The sequence below is a fragment of the Acinonyx jubatus genome, chromosome C1 (assembly GCF_027475565.1).
Source record: "Acinonyx jubatus isolate Ajub_Pintada_27869175 chromosome C1, VMU_Ajub_asm_v1.0, whole genome shotgun sequence".
NCBI lineage: Eukaryota > Metazoa > Chordata > Mammalia > Carnivora > Felidae > Acinonyx > Acinonyx jubatus.
In genome coordinates this window covers 28,915,700-28,941,715 of record NC_069381.1, presented here as the reverse complement: position 1 = coordinate 28,941,715, position 26,016 = coordinate 28,915,700, and the positions used below count along the sequence as shown (strand labels likewise).

The window sequence follows — 26,016 nt, the reverse complement described above, 5'->3', positions numbered from 1 at the left end:
AGGGATAAGTTACATACCATAAAATTCACCCACTTTGAGTGTACAGTTCAATTACCTTGAGCAAATTTAATACAGTTGTGGAACAATCATTGCCATAATCCAATTTGAGAACATTTCTATCGCCACCAAATTTACTGTCACTCCGCTCTCACCTCCAGCGACAACTACTCATCTCCATAGACTTGCCTTTCTGGACATTTCATCTGCATATACCCTATGACATTTTTTGTATATGGCTTCTTTTAGTGAATGTGATATTTTCATGGTTCATTCATATTGTAGCATTCCTTTACTGCTGAATAATGTCCCATATTTTGTTTACCATTCACCAGTTAATGGATGTTGGGGCTGCAACCAGTTTTTGTTGATTATAAATAATGCTGCTATGAACGTCTGACTATATGGGAATATGTCTTAATTTCCATACCTAGAAATTTGCTTCATTCTTTTTTTATGAAGCTGTATAGCATTTCACTGCTCGGATGTACCATATTTTATTTTTTTATAAATTCAATTTTTTTGACAATTACTTTTTAAATGTTTATTTATTTTTGAGAGAGAGAGAGAGAGAGCATATGTGTTCACGGGGGAGGGGAAGAGAGAGGGAGAGAGAGAATCTCAAGCAGGCTCCCTGCTGTTAGAAGGAAGCCCCACCTGTGGGTCTCCATCCCAGATCAGGACCTGAGCCAAAATCAAGAGTCAAAGGCTTAACCAGTTGAGCCACCCAGGCGCCCCACCATATTTTATTTTACCAGCCCCCTGCTTACAGACAACTAGGTGTCCTCCACATGCGAATTTCTTAAAAAAAAAAAAAATTACTGACAAGGACACTGAGGTCCATTGAAGGGAAAAACGTTGTCAGAGGTCACGATGAAAGCTAAAGACTCAAGTTCCGGTCTCCCAGCTCCCATCCACGTTCTTCAACTACTCAGTCCACCATGTCCCTGCCTGCCCTGCCCGCCTCATAAAAGCCCAGAACGCCGGCCTCTTAACCTCAGATGCCAGAATTTCTGGACGCCCTCTAGAGGCACCTGCAAACCGCTCGGCCTCGCTCCGCCACACCTCCGGCCAGCAGGGGGCACTGCGGCGATCTCGACAGCACGGACTGTGCTCTCCTTGTGAGGCTCCCTTTTCTTCGAGTCCCAGAGGCACTTCCGGCACCCGCGGAACTTTGGTGCAGCTGGACGCTCAGCGCGGGGCGCGAGCGCGCAAAGCGGCGGGAGTCGTTTCCGGCCGTGTCGGTGGTGTGAATCGAGGTGAAGCGGCGGAGGAAAAATGGAGACAATTCTAGAGCAGCAGCGGCGGTATCATGAGGAAAAGGAACGGCTCATGGACGTCATGGCCAAAGAGATGCTCACTAAGAAGTCCACGGTGAGTGGGGCCTGGGCAAGGGCTACGTCGAGGCTGGGCCCCGTTCCGGTGTTTAACCTCGGGGAGCTTTCTTTGGCCCTCAGACCCTTCCCGCTCCGGGCCTCCTGCTCCCTCCGGGGCTCCCTCTCCAAGCTCCGCCATGGTTACCGCCCCCGGAGGCGCCGCGCTCCCCGAGGCCTCGGCTACAGCCGCTGGGACCTGGGCGGGTAAGCTCCGCCCTCCGGCGGCCTTTCCACCTTCAGAATTCCGACTAACGGCATCTGTGTCACCGTTTGCTTTTCTTCAGCTCCGGGACCAGATCAATTCCGACCACCGCACGCGGGCCATGCAAGATGTGAGTACTGCGTTGTCCGCTTCTCTTTGGGTCGGGATGAGCTGGAAAAGAGAGGGGAGGCGGGGTGCGGGGTCCCAACATGAACCTTGGCCGAAGGTAACCACCAGACTGACCGGTCGTGGGTTGTCTACCTGGAGATGTCGTCGCGGCTGCCAAACCCGAGGATACTGAACTGCGCTTCCTCACTTCTGTGAATGGGGGACCTTTTATTCATAGCATCCTGTGTCCCATGATGTGCAAAGAATAGTTAAGTCAGTGGCCCAGGCGCAAAAGGTACTATCCCTTCTCCCCCCAAAAGAATGCTCAATGTTAGTGTTTTCCCCTCAAGGTATTGTTTTGAGGTATTTGAAGTGTTTTTCCCTACCAAATTGCATTTACTTCGTTCAGTTTCTTACTTTTAGAAAGTGGATCAAAATCAAAATGTTGATTAACTTAATGCAACTTAGTTGCTCATTTAATGCTGAGTGATAGGTAAATGAAGGTTCATTATACTGTGCTGTCTTCTCTTGCATGTATTTGAAATCTATTTAGAAATGATTGAAAGACGTGGGGCGCCTGGGTGGCTCAGTAGGTTGAGCATCTGACTTCGGCTCAGGTCATGATTTCACGGTTTGGTTCATGAGTTCACACCCTGCATAGGGCTCAGCACTGACAACGCAGAGCCCGCTTGGGCCGCTTGGGATTCTCTCCTCTCCCCCTGCACCCCAACTTGTACTCTCTTGCTCTCTAAATGAATACATTTTTTTTATGGGGCGCCTGGGTAGCTCAGTTAAGCGTCCGACTTTGGCTCAGGTCATGATCTCACGGTTTGTGAGTTCAAGCCCTGCATTGGGCTCTGTGCTGACAGCTCAGAGCCTGGAGCCTGCTTCGGATTCTGTGTCTCCCTCTCTCTCTGCCTCTCCCCTGCTTGTGTTCTGTCTCTCTCTCTCTCTCTCTCTCTCAAGAGTAAATTAAAAAAAAAATTAAAAAATTTTAAATACTTAAAACATTTTTTTGTGTGTGAACATTTATTTATTTTTGAGAGACAGAGAGAGGCAGAACATGAGCAGGGGAGGGGGGAGAGAGAGAGACAGAGATACAGAACCTGAAGCAGGCTCCAGGCTCTGAGCTGTTTGTTAGCACAGAGCCCGATGCAGGGCTCGAACTGTGAGACCATGACCTGAACTGCAGTCGGACGCTCAACCGACTGAGCCACCCAGGTGCCCCTAAATAAATACTTAAAAAAAAAAAAAAGATTGAAAGACCTAATCAGAGTTTCTCAGTGCAGGAAATGATTAGTATTATTAGCTCCTAGTTCCTTATCTAAATTCTCAAATCAAAAATACTGTGAAAATGGGGGCGCCTGGGTGGCTCAGTCAGTTAAGTGTCCAAGTCTTTTGGTTCAGGCATTATTTCACAATTCGTGGGGTCGAGCCCCTCGTAGGGCTCTGCGCTGATAGCATGGAGCCTGCTTGGTTTTCTCTCTGCCTCTCCCTCTCCCTTTGAAAATAAATAAACTTGGGGCGCCTGGGTGGTTCAGTTGGTTAAGCTGCTGACTTCGGCTCAGGTCATGATCTCGCGGTCAGTGAGTTCAAGCCCCGCGTCAGGCTCTGTGCTGACAGCTCAGAGCCTGGAGCCTGTTTCAGATTCTGTGTCTCCCTCTCTCTGACCCTCCCCCGTTCGTGCTCTGTCTCTGTCTCAAAAATAAATAAAACGTTAAAAAAAAAAAAGAAAAGAAACTTTACAAAAAATATTGTGAAAACAAAAGAGTTTCTATGTTTTTTGGGTGGGGATGGGGACCGTATTTTTTTTTTGTTTGTTTTTTAATTACTTGGTGGCAAAATCTGATCTGAACAGATAAAAGGCTTTTTATGGTCTTTATCGCACTTAGTAAATAATGCATCGTTTTCATTGCAAGATTACTAACATGTGTTCCAGATGCCAGTAGGGATGTTGCATAACATGTAATCATTTTCCAACTTAAAATTTCCAAATTCTGAAGTGAAATCTGGTCCCAAAAGTTTTGAAGAGGGAACTGTGCTATCTTGAGTTTGAATCCAAAGTAAGCTGTGAGATTTTTACTTAGCCTGTGCACTCAGTCAAGCTTTGTCAAGTAGTGAAAGTCCTCTTGAGCTACCCTTAAGAGGTAGGGAACTTTTATTTTTGAGGGTGGGAACTGCTGTTTAGAGGGTGACTCTCTTATGTGATTCTCTGACTCTTCCAGGGAAAGTTAAGTATCAGTAGGATGTAAATATAGGAACACTCCACCCTTCAAAACGTGTCACTTAGGTAGTCTTCACCTTGACGTGTTTTAAAAACTAAGCAGGAACAGTGCTGTCAGTTAAGGGTACCAGAAAGCACAGGAACTTTTAACACATCTCTCAAGGTTTCCCTGACCTTTGACTAGTGGGCCCTGTTGGTTGCTGAGCCCTGTAGTTCCAGAGTACTGTTCTGATGGGTTTTGTGTTTGCCTTTCAGAGGTATATGGAAGTCAGTGGGAACCTGCGGGATTTATACGATGATAAGGATGGGTAAGTGCTAGTCCCAGCTAGTCCAGAAGTTCATGCCTCTGAGGAGCCACGGTTAAAGGACTGATTTTGTGTACTATGTTCTTTGGATTTTTCCTGAAATTGTAGGTTACGGAAGGAGGAACTCAATGCCATTTCAGGACCCAATGAATTTGCCGAATTTTATAACAGACTCAAGCAAATAAAAGAATTCCATCGTAAACACCCAAATGAGGTATGGTACTTAGAAAGTGTTTTTTCCAAACCTGCCCGAAAAGCACACTAAAGGAAAGGTGTAAAGAGAATAGAGATGTGCCATTTAGATGTCCCTTCAAAAAAGAACCTGCCATTTAGCTGCAAGCAGATATTTAGCTGACATCCTACAACTCCAGTGCTTTCAGTCTCCCCCTCATCTTTAGACCAAAGCCATACTCTTCCTGGATAGCCCCAGCCAGTGACTGAGCACAGTGAGGGTACTGTGGCCTGGCTGTTTCCATCCACTGAGAAACTCTTGGAATGAGTAGTCTTTGCTCCACAGCTCCCCATTGGGAGGTTAAAGACTTTGTCCTGTCTAAATCACAGTGTAGGCTCTCCCTGCCCAATCATGCTTTGTTTTGTTTTGTTTTGTTTAAGAATGGGGGGTGGGGGGGCAGTGCCTGGGTGGCTCAGTCAGTTAAGTTGTTTGTTCCCTTGATGGAAATAAAGAAGAAAGAGGTAACCCATATGCAGTGGAAAATGGGTTTTCGTATATGTAGCTTTTCAGGTGATAGTGTATATAGGTAGGAGTGTTCTGTGAGTGGTAGAAGTTAGGTGACTGGGGCTTAGGCAAGAGATAAAAGCTTGTGATTTAGATCTGAGAATTATCTTAGATATGATGGTTGAAGCCACGAATCATAGAGTTCTGAGAAAGAGACGCAGTGTGAAGGTAGAGGCCAAGCTTTTCCACGTGCCTTGAGGGCATACCGATGACAATAAGGTACCTAAGTGAACCGTGTCCTGGGAACACTTCTATCACAGAGGTCAAGCAACAGCTCTAGGTAGTATGTCTTACTGAAAAGCTAAGCAAAAGACTTTCAGAAAGGAGGCCACTGGCATCACTTGTTGTTGACCGGTAAGTGCCAGGGTTGCTGCTTCATCGAAGTAGTGGGAATGGAAATCTGGTCACAGGGGCCAGAAGTGGATCACGGGGAAGCAGAAGTATGGATTGGGGAACAGGCATTTAAAAGACTGGCAGAAAAAAAGAGGAGAGACAGGAGGGTCATAAGGAAGATGTGCATGTTTTAAAGGAGCAGGTAGAGAAAGGAGAAGACTGAAAGTACCAGAAAGAAGACATTGAAGTTCAGGGGTGGGAGATGAAGGTGCTTTCCCCCACCAACATAAGTCTTCCCACCCTTTTGAAGTGTAGAGTGTAAAGTGTTTTGCCATCCAAGAGACAAGACACGAGTACCATGCTGATGTATTAACTTTATTCCAGCCCTGGTAGAAAGATGATAAGGAATACATAGTTTCAAAAAATGTTGGAAGGATGCCCAAGATACACTAAGTGGGGGGAGAAAAGGTCCAATTATGTGAAAAACAAACCTTGCACATGCCTGTGTGTGCTTGTACAAATGTGTATATTTAAATATATGGAACAGGGGTTTCCAAATTTTGGTGGATATATTTGAATCCTCTGGGGATCTTGAAAAAGTGTTGCTACCTTCCCCACCCTTCTGATTTAATTGGTGTCAGAGGCATCAGGATTTTTTAAACCACTCCCCAGGTGATCCTAAATGTTCAGCAAAGTTTGGAAACGTATAAAAAGGCCTCTTGGGAGGGACTCCCCGGTGGCTCAGTCGGTTGGGCGGCAGACTTCAGCTCAGGTCGTGATCTCACGGTTTGTGAGCTCGAGCCCCAAGTCAGGCTCTGTGCTGACCGCTCAGAGCCTGGAGCCTGCTTTGGATCCTGTGTCTCCCTTTCTTCTCTTTGCCCCTTCCCCGTTCGTGCTCTATCTCTCTTAAAAATGAATACACAGTAAAAAAAAAAAAAAAAGGTCTCTTGGGGTTCCTGGGGGGCTCAGTGGGTTAAGCATCCAGCTGTTGATATCTGCTAAGGTCATGATCTCACGGTTCATGAGTTCGTGCCCTATGTCAGACTCCACACTAACAGTGTGGAGCCTGCTTGGGATTCTCTGTCTTTCTCTCTGCCCCTCCCTCACTTGCTGTCTTTCAAAATAAATAAACGTTTAAAAAAAAAAAAAAGGAAACATCTCTTAATAGTGCTTACCTATTTTCAGCAGAATTAAAGGGGGATTTGGGGTTTTCTTTTTTTTTTTTTTTTTAATGTTTATTTTTCAGAGAGAGAGACAGAGACAGAGAATAAGCGGGGGAGGGGCACACAGAGAGATACAGAATTTGAAGCAGGCTCCAGGCTCTGAGCTTTCAGCACAGAGCCCAACACGGAGCTCGAACTCAAACTGTGGGATCATGACCTGCATCGAAGTTGGACACTTAACCAACTGAGCCACCCAGGCACCCCTTCATTTTGAGTTTTTGTGAGCAAGTGTTACTTTAGCAGTTTTTAGTCAAAAGAAAAAGCAAGGTAATTGGAGAATAGTAGTAGACTCATAATGAAAACTCAAGTCTAAAGTGTCAGAAGTCCAGCTTTCTTTCTGTACAGCCCATTTCTGTGACGTTGCAATTTTTTTGTTGAAAAATCCACGTGAATTTTTCTCTTTTCTCCCCTCAGATCTGTGTGCCAATGTCAGTGGAATTTGAAGAGCTTCTGAAGGCTCGAGAGAATCCAAGTGAAGAGGCACAAAGTAAGTAGGATTTACCCTTTCCCTCTAGCACTAACAAAAGTGCAGGTTAATTTCACCCAAAGCCCCAGAGAAATTTATAGCCAGGTTCTCTTGCCGGTTTTCTCTTTGCTGGTTTCTGAGCTGTACTAACATCCTAAATTGGCCTTGAAGAAAATACTGATTTTTGTGCTACCCTAGCTCAGATTCGCTGACCTGGAAAATTGAAGTTTGTTCACTTCGTGAGTATAGGGAGGACATTTGGGTGAAGGGCTGTGTCATGAAACAAAGAACTAGCAGTCCGTTTGAAAAGCCAGGTCCAAGAAAGTGGTCTTTAATGTCTGAATCACTGGTACCTTTGATACTTTCAGATCTGGTGGAGTTCACAGATGAAGAGGGATATGGTCGTTACCTTGACCTCCATGACTGTTACCTCAAATACATTAACCTGAAGGCCTCAGAGGTAGGACCTGGGGGGTTACGGGGAGAGTGGTTCTGATTCTAGGGGGGAGTCAGGACATCAGGCTGGGGCTCCTGGACAGGAAGCAATTAGATTATCTGCCTTGTGTTTTGTAACCATTATGTAAATCTTTAAGAGGTGATGTGCTTTCTTGGAATGAAATAGTATTCAAAATGAAAAGTTTGTATAGTGAAAACAACGAGCATTTTATTTTATTTTTATTTAAGTACGCCCTACACTCAACTTGGGGCTTGAGCTCATGACCCTGAGATAAGAGACGTGTGCTCTACCAACTGAGCCAGCCAGGCACCCCAAGCATAGTATTTTATTAATGAATTTTATTGCTTAATATAAGCATGTTTTGCTTTTGTAAATATAAAAAAAAACTTTTTGAGGGAGCACGCATGCGTGCGTTTGCGAGTTGGGGAGGGGCAAATGGAGAGAGAGAGACACTTAGGCAGGCTTCACACCCAGCATGAGATCATGATTGTGAAGTCATGACCTGAGCCGAAACCAAGAGTCAGACGCTTAACCGACTGAGCCACCCAGGCACCCTTAAAGTATATTTTTTTTAAAAACTGAAACAGAGGGGTGCCTGGGTGGCTCAGTCGGTTAAGCGTCTGACTCTTGATTTCCACTCAGGTCACGATCTCAGGGTCATGAGATCAAGCTCCACGTTGGGCGCCGTGCGGAGTGTGGAGCCTGCTTGGGATTCTCTCTCTCCCTCTCTCTCTCTGGCCCTCCCCTGTTTACACAGATTCTCTCTAAAATAAACATAAAAAAAAAAAAAACCCTCAAACACATACTGAGCTCCTCCTGTGTTAGATGCACATAGTACTAGGTATATGAAAAATATAAAAACATAATGTGTGCCAGTAAAGGGTTACTTAGTGTCTTTTATCACAAGAGTTGAGACTGAATGTGACAATCTCAGAAAGTTCACAAGGTAGCGTATGATTAAGTTCCTTATGGGGTTGTGAGGAAATGTCCCAAAAGTTCAGGGACTGTACTTTAAGCTCGGTGAGGGCAGGTCCTGTACCTATCTTGTTCTCATTTGTATCCACGTATTTGGTCCAAAGATGTTTAATAAGTGACTGTATGAATGCACAAATGTTACCTTCAGGACCTTAGTTTAGGCTATAGTGGGTGTCAGTTTTCAAGTGCCTCGCATATAGTTAGTGTTTGACAAATGTTTCTTTAGTTTACTGTTTGTTGATTTGATCTTTATTTTGCAGAGTTCATTTCGTGTCTGGTGGTCTACTCAGTGCTGTGGAATTAACAGCCCACTAGTGCAGGAATTAAATCATGGGGAGGAAAAAGACAAAGATGAGCCGGGCCTTATTACTTTGTTAGCACTCAGTTTTGATCTTCATTTATTGGAGACTATAGCATAACTTGGTGCAGATACCTAACTGAATCTCTTGTCATTTCTCCTTTCAGAAGCTGGATTATATCACATATCTGTCCATCTTTGACCAATTATTTGACATTCCTAAAGAAAGGAAGAATGCCGAATATAAAAGGTGGGCTTTGCCAGCTGCTAGGCTCTACTGGATTTGATTAGGAGGTTATTTCATGTAAAGATTGGATGGCAGAGTTTTGCATTTTTTTGCCTGGAACAAGGACACAAACGACTTCCAGGTTTATTTGGAGGATACGGATTTTGAATGACATAGTCTTTTAAGCATTTGTCATACTCTGGCTCTAGAAAAAGATGCATTTGTTGGCACATCTGGGATCTTATGCCCATGCTGTTCTTAAATTTGTTTCATTGTGGAAGGAAGTATCATTCAGGAATCTGGGTCTTTGGAGTTTAATAAGAAAAAGGTGAGAATTTCTCATTGTGACTGAAGTGAGGTGCCTGGTTCTGATGTATAGATGGAAAATTTTGTTTGTGGTTTTATGCCCCGGGTTAGTGATCTGTACTCCTTCCTCTCTTGTTTTTTTCTTTTACTTGAAATCTTTTGTGTGAGTTAAGATTTTAGTGTTTGAAATTATATCATGAGAATGAAATGAGGTCAGAGAAGTCAGAATCAAGATTATAGGAAAAAAGTCAATTGCAAGCCTCTTCTAAAATTTAGTATTACTGCTTTTAAAAACTGGTGTTACTAGGATTATGATTGTATTTTACAGGACATAAAAAATCTGTGCAAAACGTAAAAACTCTCATTGCTTTCTCTGTATTGCTTGTCCCTCTGTAGATACCTGGAGATGCTGCTTGAATACCTTCAAGATTACACAGATCGAGTGAAGCCCCTGCAAGATCAGAATGAACTTTTTGGAAAGATTCAGAACGAGTTTGAGAAGAAGTGGGAGAATGGTACCTTTCCTGGATGGCCGGTGAGCTTCAGTGGGGTTGGGAGAGGACAAGCGCAGGAATTGAATTAATTATTGTGCTTTAATATTGAGCCTCTATCTTAGGGCATCAGATACCGATCCCTCAGGATCAGTTGTAACTATGAGGTGTCCTTTGCCAGTTATGTCAGGTTTTCTTTCCATGCATACTTTGGGAATGAGATTTGTCAGGGCCTCCTTGCCATTGGCTGAGCTCAGGATTTTCACCGACTGTGTCATTACTGCTGGGTGGCTCCTGTTGCCCAGAAACTGAAAAGATTATATGCTAGAAGTCTGTACCATGTATTTTCACTCCTGATGATAAACTTGAGTTCTCCTGAACTCTCAGGGAGAGAATGACCATCTTTCTTTGGCTCTGCTCTTACGGGAATTTGATTCCTAGTCACACGTGTGTACAAGGAGGGGACCATCCACCACCTGGTAATTTAGATAGGTGTCTCCCTTGCCTTCATTCTAAACGTGGATCTTCCTGTTCTTCTTGCTAGAAAGAGACCAGCAGTGCCCTGACCCATGCTGGAGCCCATCTTGACCTGTCTGCATTCTCCTCCTGGGAAGTATGTTTTCTTTTTACTTTTTTTTAAGTTTGTTTATTTATTTGGAGAAAGAGCATGCACAAATGGGGGAGGGGCAGAGAGAATGAGATAATCCCAAGCAGGCTCTGCACCATCATCACAGAGCCCAGTGTGGGGCTCAAACTCCCCAACTGCAAGATCGTGACCTGAGCCAAGACCAAGAGTCGGACACTTAACCAATTGTGCCACCCAGGCGCCCCTGTTTTCTTTAGCAACTGTACTGGTCTCGCCTGTTCACTCCTCAGAAGAGCCACTCAGTCGTCTTCTCTAATGCCGTGAACCTATTATGATAAGACACCAGTTCCTGGAACCAGGCATCTACGAAGAATGTGGAAAGATAACGATAGAAAGAAAAAAATTAAGCCAATGACTTTGAAAAGCGTAAAATAAAATAATTCTAACTATATTAAATTATAGCGGAGGTAATCACTACTAATATGATTACGTATGAACTTGACCACAGAGTCAGTCCTTTGGAGAATTTGAACTTACTGCTAGGTTTTGGCTATGGAATGTGTGGTTTTGCCACAGCTTCAAGAACACCCGCACACAAGCCTGCGAACACCTAAGTTTGAGCCTTTTGTTGTTTCTCAGAATCTATTTATATAAAATTGTAACTTGTCTCTTTTTTATGTAGGAGTTGGCCTCCCTGGGTCTGGACAGATTGAAATCTGCACTCTTAGCTTTAGGCTTGAAGTGCGGTGGGTAAGAAACTACTTTTTCTATCAGAACTGTCTCATTTTACTGTGTGTTTGCACAATAACTGGCTCTGATTCCATTCTTTCCTGTCACCGCGCACTGCAGAAATATGCAGGCCTATATGATAAAAGAACTCTGAAATCTTTTGCTCCTCCCGTCTCCTTAGGACCCTAGAAGAGCGAGCCCAGAGGCTCTTCAGCACCAAAGGAAAGTCCCTGGAGTCACTCGACACCTCCCTGTTTGCCAAAAACCCCAAGTCAAAAGGCACCAAGCGGTAAGTAGCTGGTGTGGCACCTCGGTGGATAGTTTTAAAATTTTTCCATGCAGAATTTTTGCCACAGCAGCCTGTTTTATCGCCATTATTGATTCAGAGAGGTCTAGTTTGCCCTTTTTTCCCTGCAAACGGCAGTGCTATCGTTGTAAACCAAGGACAGTCCGTACTCCACTGATTGAGAGTAGGTGAAACCATTCTAGGTACTTTTTGTCACCTCAGGAGGAGATGGAGGCTGAACAGGGTCGGGAAATACTCTTCTAAGTTTCTTTTGGCTCTTGACAATTGAATCTTTTTCTTTGAACTGAAGTATAGTTGACCCTATGTTACATTAGTCTGAGATGTGCAACCTAGTGATCTGACAGCCCTCTGCTTTTTTTTAAAGTTTTTTTTTTAATGTTTCTTTATTTTTGAGAGAGAGAGCACATAAGCAGGGGGAGACACACAAGAGAGAGAGGAAGACAGAGAATCCGAAGCAGGCTCCATGCTATCAGCACAGAGCCCAACACGTGGCTTGAACCCACAAACTGTGAGGTCATGACCTGAGCTGAAGTCCGACGCTTAACCAACTGAGCCACTCAGGCGCCCCTGACAGCTCTCTGCTCTATGCCATGCTTCCCACAAGCGTACCTACTGTCTGTCACGTTACAACGCTGTTGCGATGCCACTGACTATATTCCTTATGCTGTACCTTTCATTCCTGTAGTTGAATCTATTCTCGAGCCACATGCTTGTACTGGGTATTTTTTAAATATGAGTTTTTCGTAATGCTTACAACAACTCTGAAAAGTAGTTATCCCGATTTTTTGCAGATAAGGCCTCAGAAAAGTAATGGAATGTGCCCACTATCTCACAGTGACTAAGTAGCAGGGTCAGGATTTGGGCCCAAGTCTGCCAATCCCAGAGCTTACCTCCTACACCACATTTCTTTTGTAGATTATGATGATGGAAATTTAAATGTCTCCATGTGTTTTTCACCTTCTAGAATGAGGTCAGAGAGGAAGCTTCTGAGCATTCCAAGAAAGAACCTTAATACTTCTGTCAGCAAGTCCTAAGTTGAATAGAACATTTGCTTACACAGCATGACATTTGTCACATGCTTGTAGTTTTTAATGCACCCTTGGAATAAATGTTCCCAGATACAGGGGATAAGGCATTGGGCAAAAGAACTCTTGAGTGATATGGCTTGTTTCTTGTTTCCAGCGACACTGAGAGGAACAAAGACATTGCCTTCCTAGAAGCCCAGATCTACGAATATGTAGAGATTCTTGGGGTAAGCAATGGACTCTGCTGAGAGCTATAAGATACAAGATATAGGAGTCAGAAATGTGAATTCTTAGTTGTTTTTTTAGGATCGAAAGAGAAAAGGGTAGATGTTAAACTACTTCAGCAGAAAATAGGGTTCTCTCAGGGTACTTGGGCCTTTAGTGAAGTCCCCTCTGTTCTTAAGTGCCTTTTGTTAAGTCATATTTCCAAGGCCAAGCAGAGAGAAGAGACTCCCCTCTCAGTATAGTATCCAGAATGTTGCAGGTTCTTTGCCTGCATTCCAGAATATACCTAGAAGATGACCCAGGAAACAGAAGGCAAGTAGAAGAAAAATCTATTTATAGCAGTTTAGGTATGATTTTTACTATGAAGAGGCATTACTTACATATTTAGAAAATTATAAGGAATTTGCTAGGGTTAGAATGTTAGTGGTACAAAGCTGGCTGTGAACTGCATCTTGAATATTCTTTCAAGAAAGGGCTGAAGAGTGAGTTGGAGTAGAAAAAGCCCTAATCAAACCCAGAATGCTTTTCTCAGAAAGGAGGAGAAGGGAAATGACTTTCAGAGAAGAGAAGGTAGACGAAAGGGCAGCACTCATCCAGAGAAGGTCAGGATCTCTGGGAGTCCTGCAGAAGACCAGCCTTTTGGATAGTCTCTGCTTTGTATAATTGTCAGCTGCTCTCAGAGCATTTCCCTATACAGATGCTCAGATCGCCTTTTGAACAGGTGGCTCTGACTCAGTAGCTTGTTTATATGTCTTTGTTGCCATGGATGTTTTCATTATGCTCTTGTTTGAGGACCTTGCATGTAATAGCTGTAAAACTAGAGTCACCTGTTGGTTCTCAGCTGCTTTCAGTAAAAGGGTGGCTAGGTCTTGGAACCTGGGACACTGCTATTCCCCGCAGTGAACTTGGGCTGTGCTAGTATGGTCGGCAGTCTGGGTTGCCGGTCCTCCGAAGATGATTGGGAGGCTAATTTGTACCCATGACATAAGGTGTACACACGACTTTTTACTTTCTCCCTCCTTTGAGAGCACTTTGGTTTCCCTGCCGGCAGATGGCACCACTCTCTAGACTTCCAGTCAGAATGGTTTTCAGAAGTTGCTCTCAGTAGGTAGTGGTATGATTTTCACTGTTATCTCAGCATTTATCGATACCTGTTGGTTTCCAGACATTGTACTAAATCCATGGGTATAATAGTGAATGTGACATGGCTTCTTGACCTTGAAAAGCCCACTTTGTGCTTGGGGGAGACGAGTAACTGCAGCGTGATGTGATGTGTGCTGCAACACATTGAGACTGCATTTTCTGATTAGAAAGAGGGAGAAAAAAATGTTCTAGGAAGAGGAAACAGTAAGGATGAAGGTAAAATATCATGAAGAGGAACTAGATGTTAAGAAATAATGAGAAAATCAGTGTGCGTGGAGTGTGCCTTATAAGGGAGGGAGTGGTCAGGGAATAATTTGGAGAGTTATGTTGGAAATTTGGACTTTGTTCTTTAAACAGTAAGAAGCCCGTAAAAGTTTTTTTTAAGCAGAGTGTACCATTAGGTTCTTTTTTTAACGTTTGTTTATTTTTGAGAGAGGGGAGTGTGAACAGGGGAGGGGCAGGGAGAAAGGGGATCAGAGGATCCGAAGCAGGCTTCATGCTGACAGCAGAGTCTGACAGGGGCTCGAACTCACAAACGGTGAGATCATGACCTGAACCGAAGTCCAACGCTTAACCGACTGAGCCCCCCAGGCACCCCGGGTGTTTTTGGTTTTGGTTTTGTTTTTTAAGCACATAAATCTGGGAACAAATGGAATTTGGACTGGAATGAGGAGAGAGTTAGGGCAAGTTAGAAGGTTGTCATCTTGACGAGGAAGGAGAAGAAAAGACTGGGTAAGGAAATATTTTTAGATACAGAAAAGACTTCTTTTTCTGTTCTGTGATCGTCTGTGGCCGCATTGAGTAGCAGAGGCAAGTGACATAAGACCTTTGACTTTTTCCTTCAGGATCAGGAGAGCCTATTGATAAAGAGTTCTGATCTGAAGGCAGGACTTGCCTGTTATTGTACAAGCAAGAAAACCGTATCCTTGGATGTGAGGGATCAACAAGGTTGTAGGAAATTAGGAAATTGCCCTTCTTGTTCTGCACTACTTTTTCTCACTTCCCTCTTCATTTCTGGACCTGACTTAGGAACAGCGACATCTTACTCATGAAAATGTGCAGCGCAAGCAGGCAAGGACAGGAGAAGAGCGAGAAGAAGAAGAGGAAGAGCAGATCAGTGAGAGTGAAAGTGAGGATGAAGAGAATGAGATCATTTACAACCCTAAAAACCTGCCCCTGGGCTGGGATGGCAAAGTAAGTTCAGCACTACCCCCTTCCTGTTGCCCATTCGGGATGTGCAGACGCAGACACTAGTCTAATACTGATTCTTATTTGGTCTCTTTCAGCCCATTCCCTACTGGTTGTATAAGCTTCACGGTCTAAACATCAACTATAACTGCGAGATATGTGGAAATTACACCTACCGAGGTCCCAAGGCCTTCCAGCGACACTTTGCTGTAAGGAATTCAGAGCCGTTTCTCCTGGAAATTGAAGTATGAAATGTGCAACTTTCAAAGAGGATAGGAACAGCCCGAGAGAAGCGTTAGCGTCCAGAGCTTAAGGGAAGCAAGAAGGAGTGGATCTAAAGTCAAGCGTGTGGCATTTGACCTTTGGCACCACACTAGCCTAGCATTACGCCTAAGATGGTTTCTGGAGGCATTCTGCCACTCTGCTGTTTGAACCTCATTTCCGTTTCCCTTGCTGTTTCTTATACTTCTCTCCTCATATCTTTCTGCCAGCACCTTAGGCCATCCTCTGACTCTTTGGTCATTTCTCTACCCACTGCTAGTATACAAAACCAGAGAAAGGACTGACCGCCTCCTTTTTTGTGTCTTAAATGGGCTTTTGCGTCTTTGAAAAATAAGAACTAAGAGGATAACATTTATCAAGCAAGTTTTGAGACAAGGCATTATCTGGATGGTACTCCAGTGAGTGGATTCACCCTTGTTTTGTTTCTGTCTTTGGTTTCTAGTACTTGGAAGGAAATCTTATAAATGGAAAAGATTGGCTAGGCCAAGGTTAGAGAATTCATATGAACTCCTCTCTCCCTCCTTCAGACATCCATACTAATTGATCCTGGGTCTTTTCTGTTGAGCCTCTGAGTAGTCTCTGAGTCTTTCTCAATATTACCTTCAATGCGTTGGAATTGACACCCAGGAGAAAGCCCATGCCATTTGCCGTCCCCGAGCCCAAATTGTCATCGTCTCTCCCTGTTCTCCTTCACATCCTTGCTTACTCCTGGTAAGCAGCCTTCTTTGCTTACAAAGGTGACGCTGACCCGCCATCAGTAACGCTTACTCGTGCTGGTGGTGGGAGTGCGTGGGAGATGACTGGTTAATTAGAGTTGTGCTGTTTTCTGTGGTCTTGATACAGGTTTTATCTGGACCACTATTGGATCTGGATCTAGAATGTCGGTTTTATATATCAACCCCGTGGGGAACACAGTGCAATGCTGCTTTGAAATAGCTTCCTCTTCTCAGTCACAGGCAGCTGTTTACAAACGCAAACTGCAGAAGGAGTGCTGCCATTACATGGAGTCTTTGACATGGGGTCACGTTAGGGCTTCTGAATAGAATGGAGTTTGTATTCTGTGTTCATTTATTCCCATTTCACATTGTCCTTCCACTTCTCTCTTCTCCCAGGAGTGGCGTCACGCTCATGGCATGAGGTGTCTGGGCATCCCAAACACTGCCCACTTTGCTAACGTGACACAGATTGAAGATGCTGTCTCCTGTGAGTATGCTTTATTGACTGTTTCCCTAGGCCACACCAAGTGGCCACCCCTCCACTTCGCTGCCCCAGTACCTGGTGTGTCCAGGTCTAAGGTTAACAGCTTGTGGACTTGGAGAAGTTCCTACAGTGACACAATAGCTACATTTTTGACTGTGGCCTTTGAACTCCTCTGTATGTAATATGAGTGAATGGGTATGTATCTTTTTCTGAATTCGTTTTAATGTGTTGAAAACTACAGATATGAAAGACAAATAGAAATGGTCCCAGCTTATTCCTGAGGTGACAGGGCAGATACACAGAAAAGTGGTAGCAAAATACCTTTTGCAGAAAGAACGGAGTAAAGTGCATGTCAGGAGATGTGCTGTTAACCTTAGTCATGCTCCCTGCTCTGCCTGGCAGTGGTATCTTTTCCTGCCATTAGCATCACTCACAAAGAAAGGGGTACTCCCCCTCCACTCTGAAAGTTCTGGTAGTCCCCCTCGGGATCATGTCACACCACTCAGCTGCTTGGCCAGCTGACTCCTTTGGCCGCATACCTGGAGTTGTTCACATCCACTGCAGAGACACATTAGAAATGACCTTCTAGAGGTACCTGGGTGACTCAGTCAGTTAAGCATCCATTCGACTTTGGTTTGGGTCATGATCTCACCGTTTGTGAGTTCAGGCCCCACGTTGGGCTCTCTGCTGTTAAAGCAGAGCCCACTTCAGATCGTCTGTTCCCCTCTCTCTCTGCCCCCTCCCCGCTCATGCCCGCATGCATGCTTACTCGCTGTCTCTCTCAAAAATAAACGTTTAAAAAAAAAAATAGAAATGACCTTCTAAAGAGCTCCCTGAACAGTGGTGACTGCACTTACCCCCAGTGAGCATTGAAGGACAAATATCATTGTCAAAAACGTATTTTGTACACCTGAAACTAATAGAATGTTGTATGTCAATTATACAATTATATTTTAGTAGTACAGAAAAAACCCAAAAACCCTCCCTGATCCTGCCTAGCCTGTAGATTCTGGAGACTTTTTCATTTAGTGTTATATGTGCCGTCAGCTTTGGGGACTTCTCACTGTCTCGTTTTTCCTTACTCGTTTACAAGTCAGGATCATACAGTCTCTCCAGAATTATGAAGTGCCTCATTAGCAGATCATCACATTAGCTTCTAATTTACGTTTCATTTTTGCCCTTTACTTTGTTGGGATGAAATTAAAATAGTAACAGAATCTCATAGAATTATAACTGCATTTTGAATGCAGTCTCATTTTTAGATGTATTTTTTGGCTGTGCACCACTAATAAATACATCACAGTTAATTTTTTGTGTATTTTTTTTAATGTTTATTTATTTTAGAGAGAGAGAGCATAAGTGGGGGAGGATGGGATGGAGGGGGAAGAGGTGGCTCCATGCTGACGGCAGAGAACCTGATGCAGGGCTCAAACTCACGACCCACGAGTTCATGACCTGAGCCGAAGTCGGACGCTTAACTGACTGAGCCCCCCAGGGTGCCCCTGTGTATTTTATGTCCCGTAATTTGCCTGAGTTAATCTATTATTTCTGATACCTTGAGATTGACATTGACATTATTTAAGCTTAGGGTCATACTAACTGCTAAAACAAAAGTGAGACTTTTATTTTGTTCCATGTTTGTTTGTGTCACAGATAGCATGTATCCTAAGCATTCTCTTCAAGTCTTATGTTAAATAGAAGTAGGTGAGGGGTGCCTGGGTGGCTCAGTCAGTTAAGCGTCTCGACTAGGTTCAGGTCATGATCTCATGGGTTCGTGAGTTCGAGCCCCGCATCGGGCTCTGTGTTGACCTCTTGAGGAGCCTGGAAGCTGCTTCAGATTCTGTGTCTCCCTCTCTCTCTGCCCCTCCCTCGCTCATGCTCTGTCTCTGAAAAGTAAATAAACATTTTTTAAAAATTAATAGATAAATATTTTAAAAACATTTAAAAAAAATTTTTTTAAAAAGATGATAAGCCATTCTTACCTGCTGGCTGTTGTGTTTTTTTGTAAGTTTTTATTTATTTTGAGAGTAAGAAAGCATGAGAGGGAAGGGGCAGAAAGAGAAGGGAGGGAGAATCCCAAACTTGCTCCACACTGTCAGCGTGGAGCCTGACCCAGGGAGCCCCCCTGAACCGTGAGATCATGATGTGAGCCCAAGTCGGATGCTCACTCAACCGACTGAGCCACCTGGGCGCCCATAACTGGTTGCTGTTTTTAAAGGAAATGATGCTGCACATCCACACTGATTTTTAAGATTGGCTCATGGTTTTATTACCACATTCCGCAAGAGAAAGATGACAACATTTTTCCCACTTTTTCTTTTATGGGCATTGGATTAAACCACATTCCTGGATTATTTCATACTGGTGGTGGATATTCTTTTAATACACTTATTTATCCTGTTAGGATTCTGTTTAGAAGTTTTATATTTACGTTCAGTAAAAGATGTGCTTCTTGTTTTCCTTTGAATCACTTGTCAGATTCAGGGATCAAAACTGTATTCGTAACATAAAGTGGGTGGGATTACACACTACATTCTCTTGTCATTTGAAACTTTATACTTAAATAGAGGTTACTTCTTCATACAAAGGGACAGCCAGAGAAGATTCTTCAGTTAATAACCTGTACAACTCCTTGATTTATTATGACAGAGTGGAAACCAAGTGCTTTATTTCTCTTCTGTTTTATTTTCTTTTTCCTGCCAATATTTTTTGGTGATGTTACATATATTTTTTATTGTTTTAAGTCTTTAGACAAGAATTTTCTTCTCTTTGTTTCTTTATTCTTTCTAAAACAGGCATTTAGAACTCGATGTCGTTCTTTTAGGAATCCATTGGGAATATCCATTAATGATACGTTTGCTTTTTATTTTTTAAAGTTGTAATTTCTGATTAGAGTATTTTTAATTGTATTTGGTTGAGTACCTTTTAACTCCCTTTTATTTATTCCTGTATTTCCTGGCCCATGCAGTAAGATAGAGAATTTCTGCCATTAGAATGTATTGTATTTTTGTGTTCAAGTGTGTAGTCTGATTTGTTAAAGATTTCTACAGACCCAAGAAGTGCTTCTCTCCATCTGTAGGCTGTTTAATCTTGCAATGTTCAGGTCCTTAAATTTCATAATTGTATTTATTTCACATTCTGATAGGGATATATTGACATTCTCAGTTATAATTAAATTTGTCTCCTGCATTTATACCGATTTTGTATGTATTTTATGTTGTTTGAGCCACATAAACTCAAATTGTACTATAACTTTACTGATTACTTCTCTTTTTTTTCTCTTTTTTTGGAAATTCCCTTTATCTGATGGCTTCTTTGTTCTTTTGTGATGGACTTAGACCGTTTCCCAATTATCAGAATTTTGGCAGCAAATGTGGGCCATTTTTACCCTAGTCACCAATACTCATCATTGTATAGGCATAGGAATATTAAGTCTTTTATGCTTCATTGTATTAATTGATCTGTTTGTACTTAGGTCCTTTGCTGGAAAGGTTACCTTGTTTTTTAGATTTCTCATTTACATGGATTAAATAGTAGACTTATATCTATTCCTTTTAGATAGATATTCTTGTAATATTTCTAACTTTCAGGTTTCAACTAAGTTTATTTCTATTATTAATTTTTATTAGCTATTATTAGCATATATTATTTGGTTGAATTATAAGAGTGATCATATCTTGATGACCTGAAACACTGAAAATGTTATACTTATTTCTTACTCTGTGATTCAGTCAGTAGAGTATATTCTGTGTTCTTAATCGTACCCTGTTTATCAATGTTTTTACCACCTCATTTATAAAAAGTGGCTTTTCTGCTTTCAGATTCATGTCCTCTCTTGTCATGATCTTTTACCCTAGAACTTGCTTGACAGATTCCGTCAGGTTCTTTACATTTTGATACGTTCTGTTTCAAGGGTAAAGTTGGTTCAGAACCACATTCCTAGTGTAGTTTTGTGTGGTGGTTAAGAGTGCAGACTCTGGAAGGCAGCCTGTAAGTGTTCAAACCGTGGCTCCGCCACTTGCTAGCTTGTGGGACGCTGGGCAGGTTACCTCTCTCAGTGCCTCAGTTTCCTTATCTATAAAACGTGGCTGGTAGTAGTATGTCTACTTGACAGAGTCGTCTTGAAGGTTGAGCCAGATATGCAGGTACGGTGCTTACAACCATGGCTGATGGCCGTGCCGAGCTACCCAGTGAGGAAGCACAAACTGCCCCCTCCCTTGTCATCTCCACTTGCGGGGGCTCCTCTGCAGGTCCCACGAGAGGGGTCCAGTCACCTCCGTCTTTTCACTCAGGGTTTGATTTTGCTATTGCTAACTACCGTTTATCAAGTGCTTGCTGTATGCTGGGTAAATGGGAGATGTTTTACACTCCCTAATCTGTAGAACAACCGGTGGAGTAGTAGGTCACCCGCATTTTCAGACGAGGAAAGTTAAGTAACTTTTTCAAGGCCCCGTAGTTTATAAGTGGAAAAAAAGCCAGGGATCAAACCCCCTTTCCACACTGCCAAAACTGCCTCCTTCCAGTCACCTTCAAGTAGGGTTTTTTTTTTAAAGAGTTGATCATTGGGGCGCCTGGCCGGCTTAGTCGGAAGAGTATGTGACTCTTGATCTCAGGGTCATGAGTTCGAGCTCCATTTTGGGTGTAAAGATCACTTAAATAAATAAATTTTTTTAGAAATTAAGAATTGATCATTAAGTTGATTCCAGAAAGAAATGCCATGAATTCTCTCCGTGGCCATACTAGATTTTCAGAAAAATTTATTTTTTTCTAGAATATGGTTGGGAGGTTCATGATGCTTCCGTTGCCCGAATTATTTTCAGAATTTATCTCTTTATTCAAATGTCTGCTTACTCAATTTCTCTCATACACGTTTTTATTACTGGCACTTCTTTGATTTGTTGTATCATTTCCATCCATCATGACTTCCCTTGATATTTTTAGGTTCTGTGTATGACATGAATAGTGTTATCTCTGTCCCAATATCACTGTCTTTTCACTTTTTCCCCCACCCTCTGTTGATCATTCATAGATTTATTACAAATTTATCATCACTTCTCCCCTTCTCCTTTTTCCCTCGGGCATTTGTTCCTTCTTTTGAGTATCCCAGGTTAACTCTCTGGCTTCCTTTCAGACTTGCAGGAACAGATCAATGACTGGATACATACTGGCTCCCACAAGATCGTGACAGGCTTTATCTCTGGTGTCTCACTAGTAGTAAGCAATTATTGAATTGAGGTTAATTCTATTGTGTAAGGTTTCTGCAGTTTTTCTTCATTTCCTGCTGGCAGTTTTATTAAACCTGGGTTATCCTTTTTTTTTTTTTTAAGATTCTGAAGTAGACATTTTAGGAATTTTTGGTTATAAGGAAGAGAGCCTATAAAAGTGAACTCCATGCCCCCCACCCTGAATATGCCTTTCCCTGTACATACACCTTCTCCTTTTTCTTGTATTTTTTAACCCGAGTTCATATGAGGGCAACTGTCGCCCTTGCTCCGATGCCCTCCTTCAGCCTGCCATCGCCCAGCTTGGTCGGCGTCTAATTGTCCCCATTTCTAGTACCGGGGAGAGACAATAGATGGATGCAGCCGGGTCTTGTGCCATCTGTAGTCCAGTCAGCTGGGTCTCCGGTAGTTAGCAAAAGTGGTTACTTGTTAGATACACCAAGAAGATGTGTTCCCTAATAAAGTGCTGGGCAGGGAAGTAACCGTTGGCATAGCTTTTACACTGGATCCACTTGCTGATCTTTGTTTTAGATCATTCTGTTGACATTTTTCTTCTGGAGTTTTTAGCCAGGAGAGAGGGATTCAGCACCATCATTTAAATTACAGTTATTTTTAGGGCGCCTGGGTGGCTCAGTCAGTTAAGCGTCTGACTTCGGCTCAGGTCATGACCTCACAGTTCGTGGGTTTGAGCCCCGTGTCGGGCTCTGTGCTGACAGCTCAGAGCCTGGAGCCTGTTTCAGATTCTGTGTCTCCCTCTCTCCTCTGCCCCTCCCCTGCTCATGCTCTGTCTCTGTGTCAAAAATAAGTAAACATTAAAAAAAATTTTTTTAAATAAATTACAGTTATTTTTGTTTTTTAAGTTGAAGAAAAAAACGGCCAAGAAAGAGCCCTGTGAAATTGCCCCCAGAGATCTCCATTATTTAGGTGGGTGGTCACCACTGACCAGTATTCACTGGTATAACTCTACCTGAGAAACTAACAGCATCAGGTTCAGCTATCATGTTGTTTATGGTAATAGCATAAGAAATTTAAAAGCTGTAATGACTTCTGTGGACATTGCCTATGAGAGCAGTTGCTTTGCTAGATCATGATATTCTGTCTCTGGCTTTTTATTGAGTGGGCTATGTCCTCAAAAACAGGAAATTGAATTTGTTCACCTATTAGTGAATCTACACTGGTTCCCAAAGGTAACCCCATTCTTTTCTAATTGTTTTTAGATGCCTCTGAAGAGTAATATCCCCCTTACTGCTCCATAGTTTCCTACATCCATTTTTCTTTTCTTGGAAAAAAAAAAAAAAATCATGACAACCGAGAGAAAAATCACCATAGCATTTCTAATCTCCAATATTTCACTGTCTTCTGGGTTGGATTCCTGAATGGCCTGGAATAGAACCTGACAAGACCCTGCCCTGGGTCCTTGTAGCACATGATAAATTTTCTGTTCATTTATGATATGCTTATTATCTGAGCCTGGAGACTTCAGTTAATTTAAAGCAACTAGCAAGGAGGGAAAAAATGATGAGGTCGGTATCTGTATACCAGGCGCAGAGCTAAGCACTTTCTCCTTTGTTGTCTGTCTCATCCCCCATATAAGGCTTCAATTTGTTCTATGTGGTATTTCTTCTAATCTTGTCAACTTTAGAGTAGCTCTGCTTGGGAGATGTGAAAGCATACAGGTATCAGATAGTTGTGCCTTTTCTGTCCCCCCCCCCCCCCCCCCGGTAATATTTTGTCCTCTCCCTCAGTGGACCTGTCCTAGCTGTCCCATGTAGACCTCTGTTCTGAGAAGGCACCTTCTGGCAACAATCTTAACAGAGTTACAGCTCTCTCTTCTGGGTTAGTACCTGTCCTGCTGTGTGTACACGTGTGCTTGCTCCCTTAGAAGCTGTGATAGTTTCTGGAAATGTTTGCTACTGTTCATCTTCTTTAAGATAACTTGTTCTTGAACTGTCAGAATTCTTATTTTCATATCTCCAGTGTTTGTTGAGCCATCTTATCGTTCAGATTCTTTGGCCATGATATTTCACCTTTTTTTCCTCCTCTGAAGCTTCTCAGATCTGCAAACCAGCCTTTAAATTAACGTACGTGACCATGCCTGGTGTTCCCTTTCTCTTCTGTAATGAGCTTTAAGACCATAAGGTCACTTTCTCCGATGATTCTCATAGGTTGTACCACATTAACTTCTTCCTTGGAGGGTGTATCAGTTCTCTATTGTAAGAGGGCTGTGGTTTTGTTTGATCCAACTTGTCTTTTACAGCAAAGCAAAGATCATGGTAAGTTTTGCCACGGAGGAGCTTTTGTCTGTGGGTGGTCCAGAGCTGAAATTCTAGTCCGGGGAAGGCAAAAAGTCTCATCCAGGGGAATCTTAATGGGGACAGGAATTTTGTAGCATCATGATGTTGTCTGCCTGATGGATATTCAGGCCACTCTTGATTGCTGTTCATTTTTCATCCTGCAGTGTGGGCCAAGCTGAAACTGCAGAAGGCATCAGAGAGATGGCAGCCTGACACTGAGGTGGGTGCTAACCTGGCATTGGGGATAGCATCAGGTGACAGCTCCCTCACCCTGTGGGAGGCAGGCAAAAGGTGGTCCCCAGTTCACCGTAGTAGCGAGTATTGGCCAGAAGTGCCAATATCTGTGAATTGGCTCTTCATATGTAAACCTAATTTATTTGTGATATTAAATGTGTGTCCCGAGGCGGGTTGTATTCTGCTTCTGAAATTTTGAAGCGGCAAGCACGAGCACCCAACGTCTTGCCCCTGCTGTGAGGATTCATAAGCTAAGAAGTTGTGAACCCGTATCCTAGGTTAGGTCTCCTTCGAGGAAAGCATCTAATGAGAGATGACCCTCTCTCGTGCTCGCGGGGTGAGGAGGCACCCTTATTGGTCTCAAGATAGTCCTCCCACAGAGCACAGTTCAGGGATGAGGAATGATGTGTGTGTGAAGTGAGGTAGCTGTTCCCTTTCTCTGAGGTCACTGGTTTCCAATATTCCTTTTTTTTTTTTTTTTTTTTTTGGTAGCAGCAAAGCCATCTTCAGACTGTAACGTAGAATTCCAATACATAAGATAAAATAAAGGAGAAGTGCACTGGAAATGAGGAAGCTCAGCCTTCTTGGCCTCCCTTTCAACCCCTCCCCCCCCCCCCCCCCCCCCCCCCCGCCGCCAGTGGCCTCTTGGGCAGACACTGAGGGTTCTTGGGGATCCTTTGCGAATTGTTGTCTTAGGTCACCCTTTCTCAACCAGGGTTCATCATCTTAGACACACAGGGTGATTTGAGTGAACTATTTTCTCATGTATCCCTGGGAACTGCTACCATTCTAGTCACCTGGGATGTGTTAGTTTATGACACCCAATGGAAGCCTTAGGACAGTCGGGTTCAATGGCCTTGCAGATCCCCAGAACCCCAGGTGAGAAAGGCCGTCTCAGCTGAATGCCATGAAATCAAGCCAGGGTGAGGTCAGGTGCCCAGAGGCTAGTTCCAAGCATTTCTCCCAGGAGGTATGGCTAACAGTGTGCCCCTGTCCTTTCAGGAAGAATATGAAGACTCCAGTGGGAATGTTGTGAATAAGAAGACATATGAGGATCTGAAGAGACAAGGACTGCTCTAGTGTTCAGGGACGTATCTCGGCTTTCGGGCTTGTCCAGGCTTACCTGAAATCTGCCTTTTGTATTTCTCCCAACCAAATGCTCCTAAAGACTCTGCTACTTAGTCTTAAGGTCTAGTGTGCATCTTGGGGGGAAAAAAAAGCAAGGCATGCTGGCAGATTGCAGGGTTAAGATGTGTTTTATCTTTGTTTTATATTAAAAGATTCTGTCAGAAAATAAACCCAGCCCTTCTGAATGTGTCTTGTTCTAAAGCCCAGGATTATGGACTAACCTAACTAATCCTTTTGTTCTTAACACTTCCCTACCTCTTTCTCATCAACTTAAGCAGCAACTGAGGTTTGATGAGCACTGGTTAATGTTACATTTATTATGTTAGGTAGGTCTAACCTAACTTCTTCCCCACCCCCATTTGCTGCCATTTCCCCAAATGCACATTACCGCAGGATAAGCCCTGCCCTTAGTTGAGTCAGCCATTTATGCACGTACTACAGAAAGGTGGTGAAGACGAGCCAGGGCCTCTCCTCAGGACAAGGTTGCAGAACCATGATTTGCCTTTTGTATTTGCATAAAGGAAGGAGTTGGGCTGTTGGGGAATGGGCCTGCAGCCCTGCCCTGTCCCTAAGCCTCAGCAGCCTGGCACACAGTGGGTCTAAGACAAGCTGTGACTTCACCCGCTTGCCAGCTCACAGCAAGTCTTTGGTGATCCTCCTTCTGCAAGATCCCTACTTGACTAAGAGGTGGCTAATATTCTTGTGGACTCCAGCCCCAGGTAGCCAAGAT

The 26,016-nt window shown here is 43.3% G+C and overlaps 1 protein-coding gene across 1 annotated transcript; it reads left to right on the top strand.

The window, feature by feature from the left end:
- The first annotated feature begins 1,149 nt into the window (after positions 1-1,149).
- On the top strand, positions 1,150-25,456 carry SF3A3 (splicing factor 3a subunit 3). The gene is made up of 17 exons (XM_015070326.3): positions 1,150-1,371; positions 1,658-1,705; positions 4,163-4,215; positions 4,321-4,426; positions 6,919-6,991; positions 7,339-7,430; positions 8,868-8,950; positions 9,629-9,767; positions 10,268-10,336; positions 10,992-11,059; positions 11,220-11,327; positions 12,528-12,597; positions 14,768-14,932; positions 15,025-15,135; positions 16,321-16,411; positions 24,089-24,144; positions 25,161-25,456. The coding sequence occupies exons 1-17, from the start codon at positions 1,276-1,278 to the stop codon at positions 25,236-25,238; spliced, it is 1,506 nt and encodes a 501-aa protein (XP_014925812.1). The 5' UTR covers positions 1,150-1,275; the 3' UTR covers positions 25,239-25,456.
- Positions 25,457-26,016: the final 560 nt, after the last annotated feature.

Excerpts from the sequence above, each read along its gene's own strand:
- SF3A3 (XM_015070326.3), top strand. The coding sequence starts at position 1,276 with ATGGAGACAATTCTAGAGCAGCAGCGGCGGTATCATGAGGAAAAGGAA. Across the intron at positions 7,431-8,867 it reads TTAACCTGAAGGCCTCAGAG|AAGCTGGATTATATCACATA; the intron begins GTAGGACCTGGG and ends TTCTCCTTTCAG. Across the intron at positions 15,136-16,320 it reads CCTTCCAGCGACACTTTGCT|GAGTGGCGTCACGCTCATGG; the intron begins GTAAGGAATTCA and ends CTCTTCTCCCAG.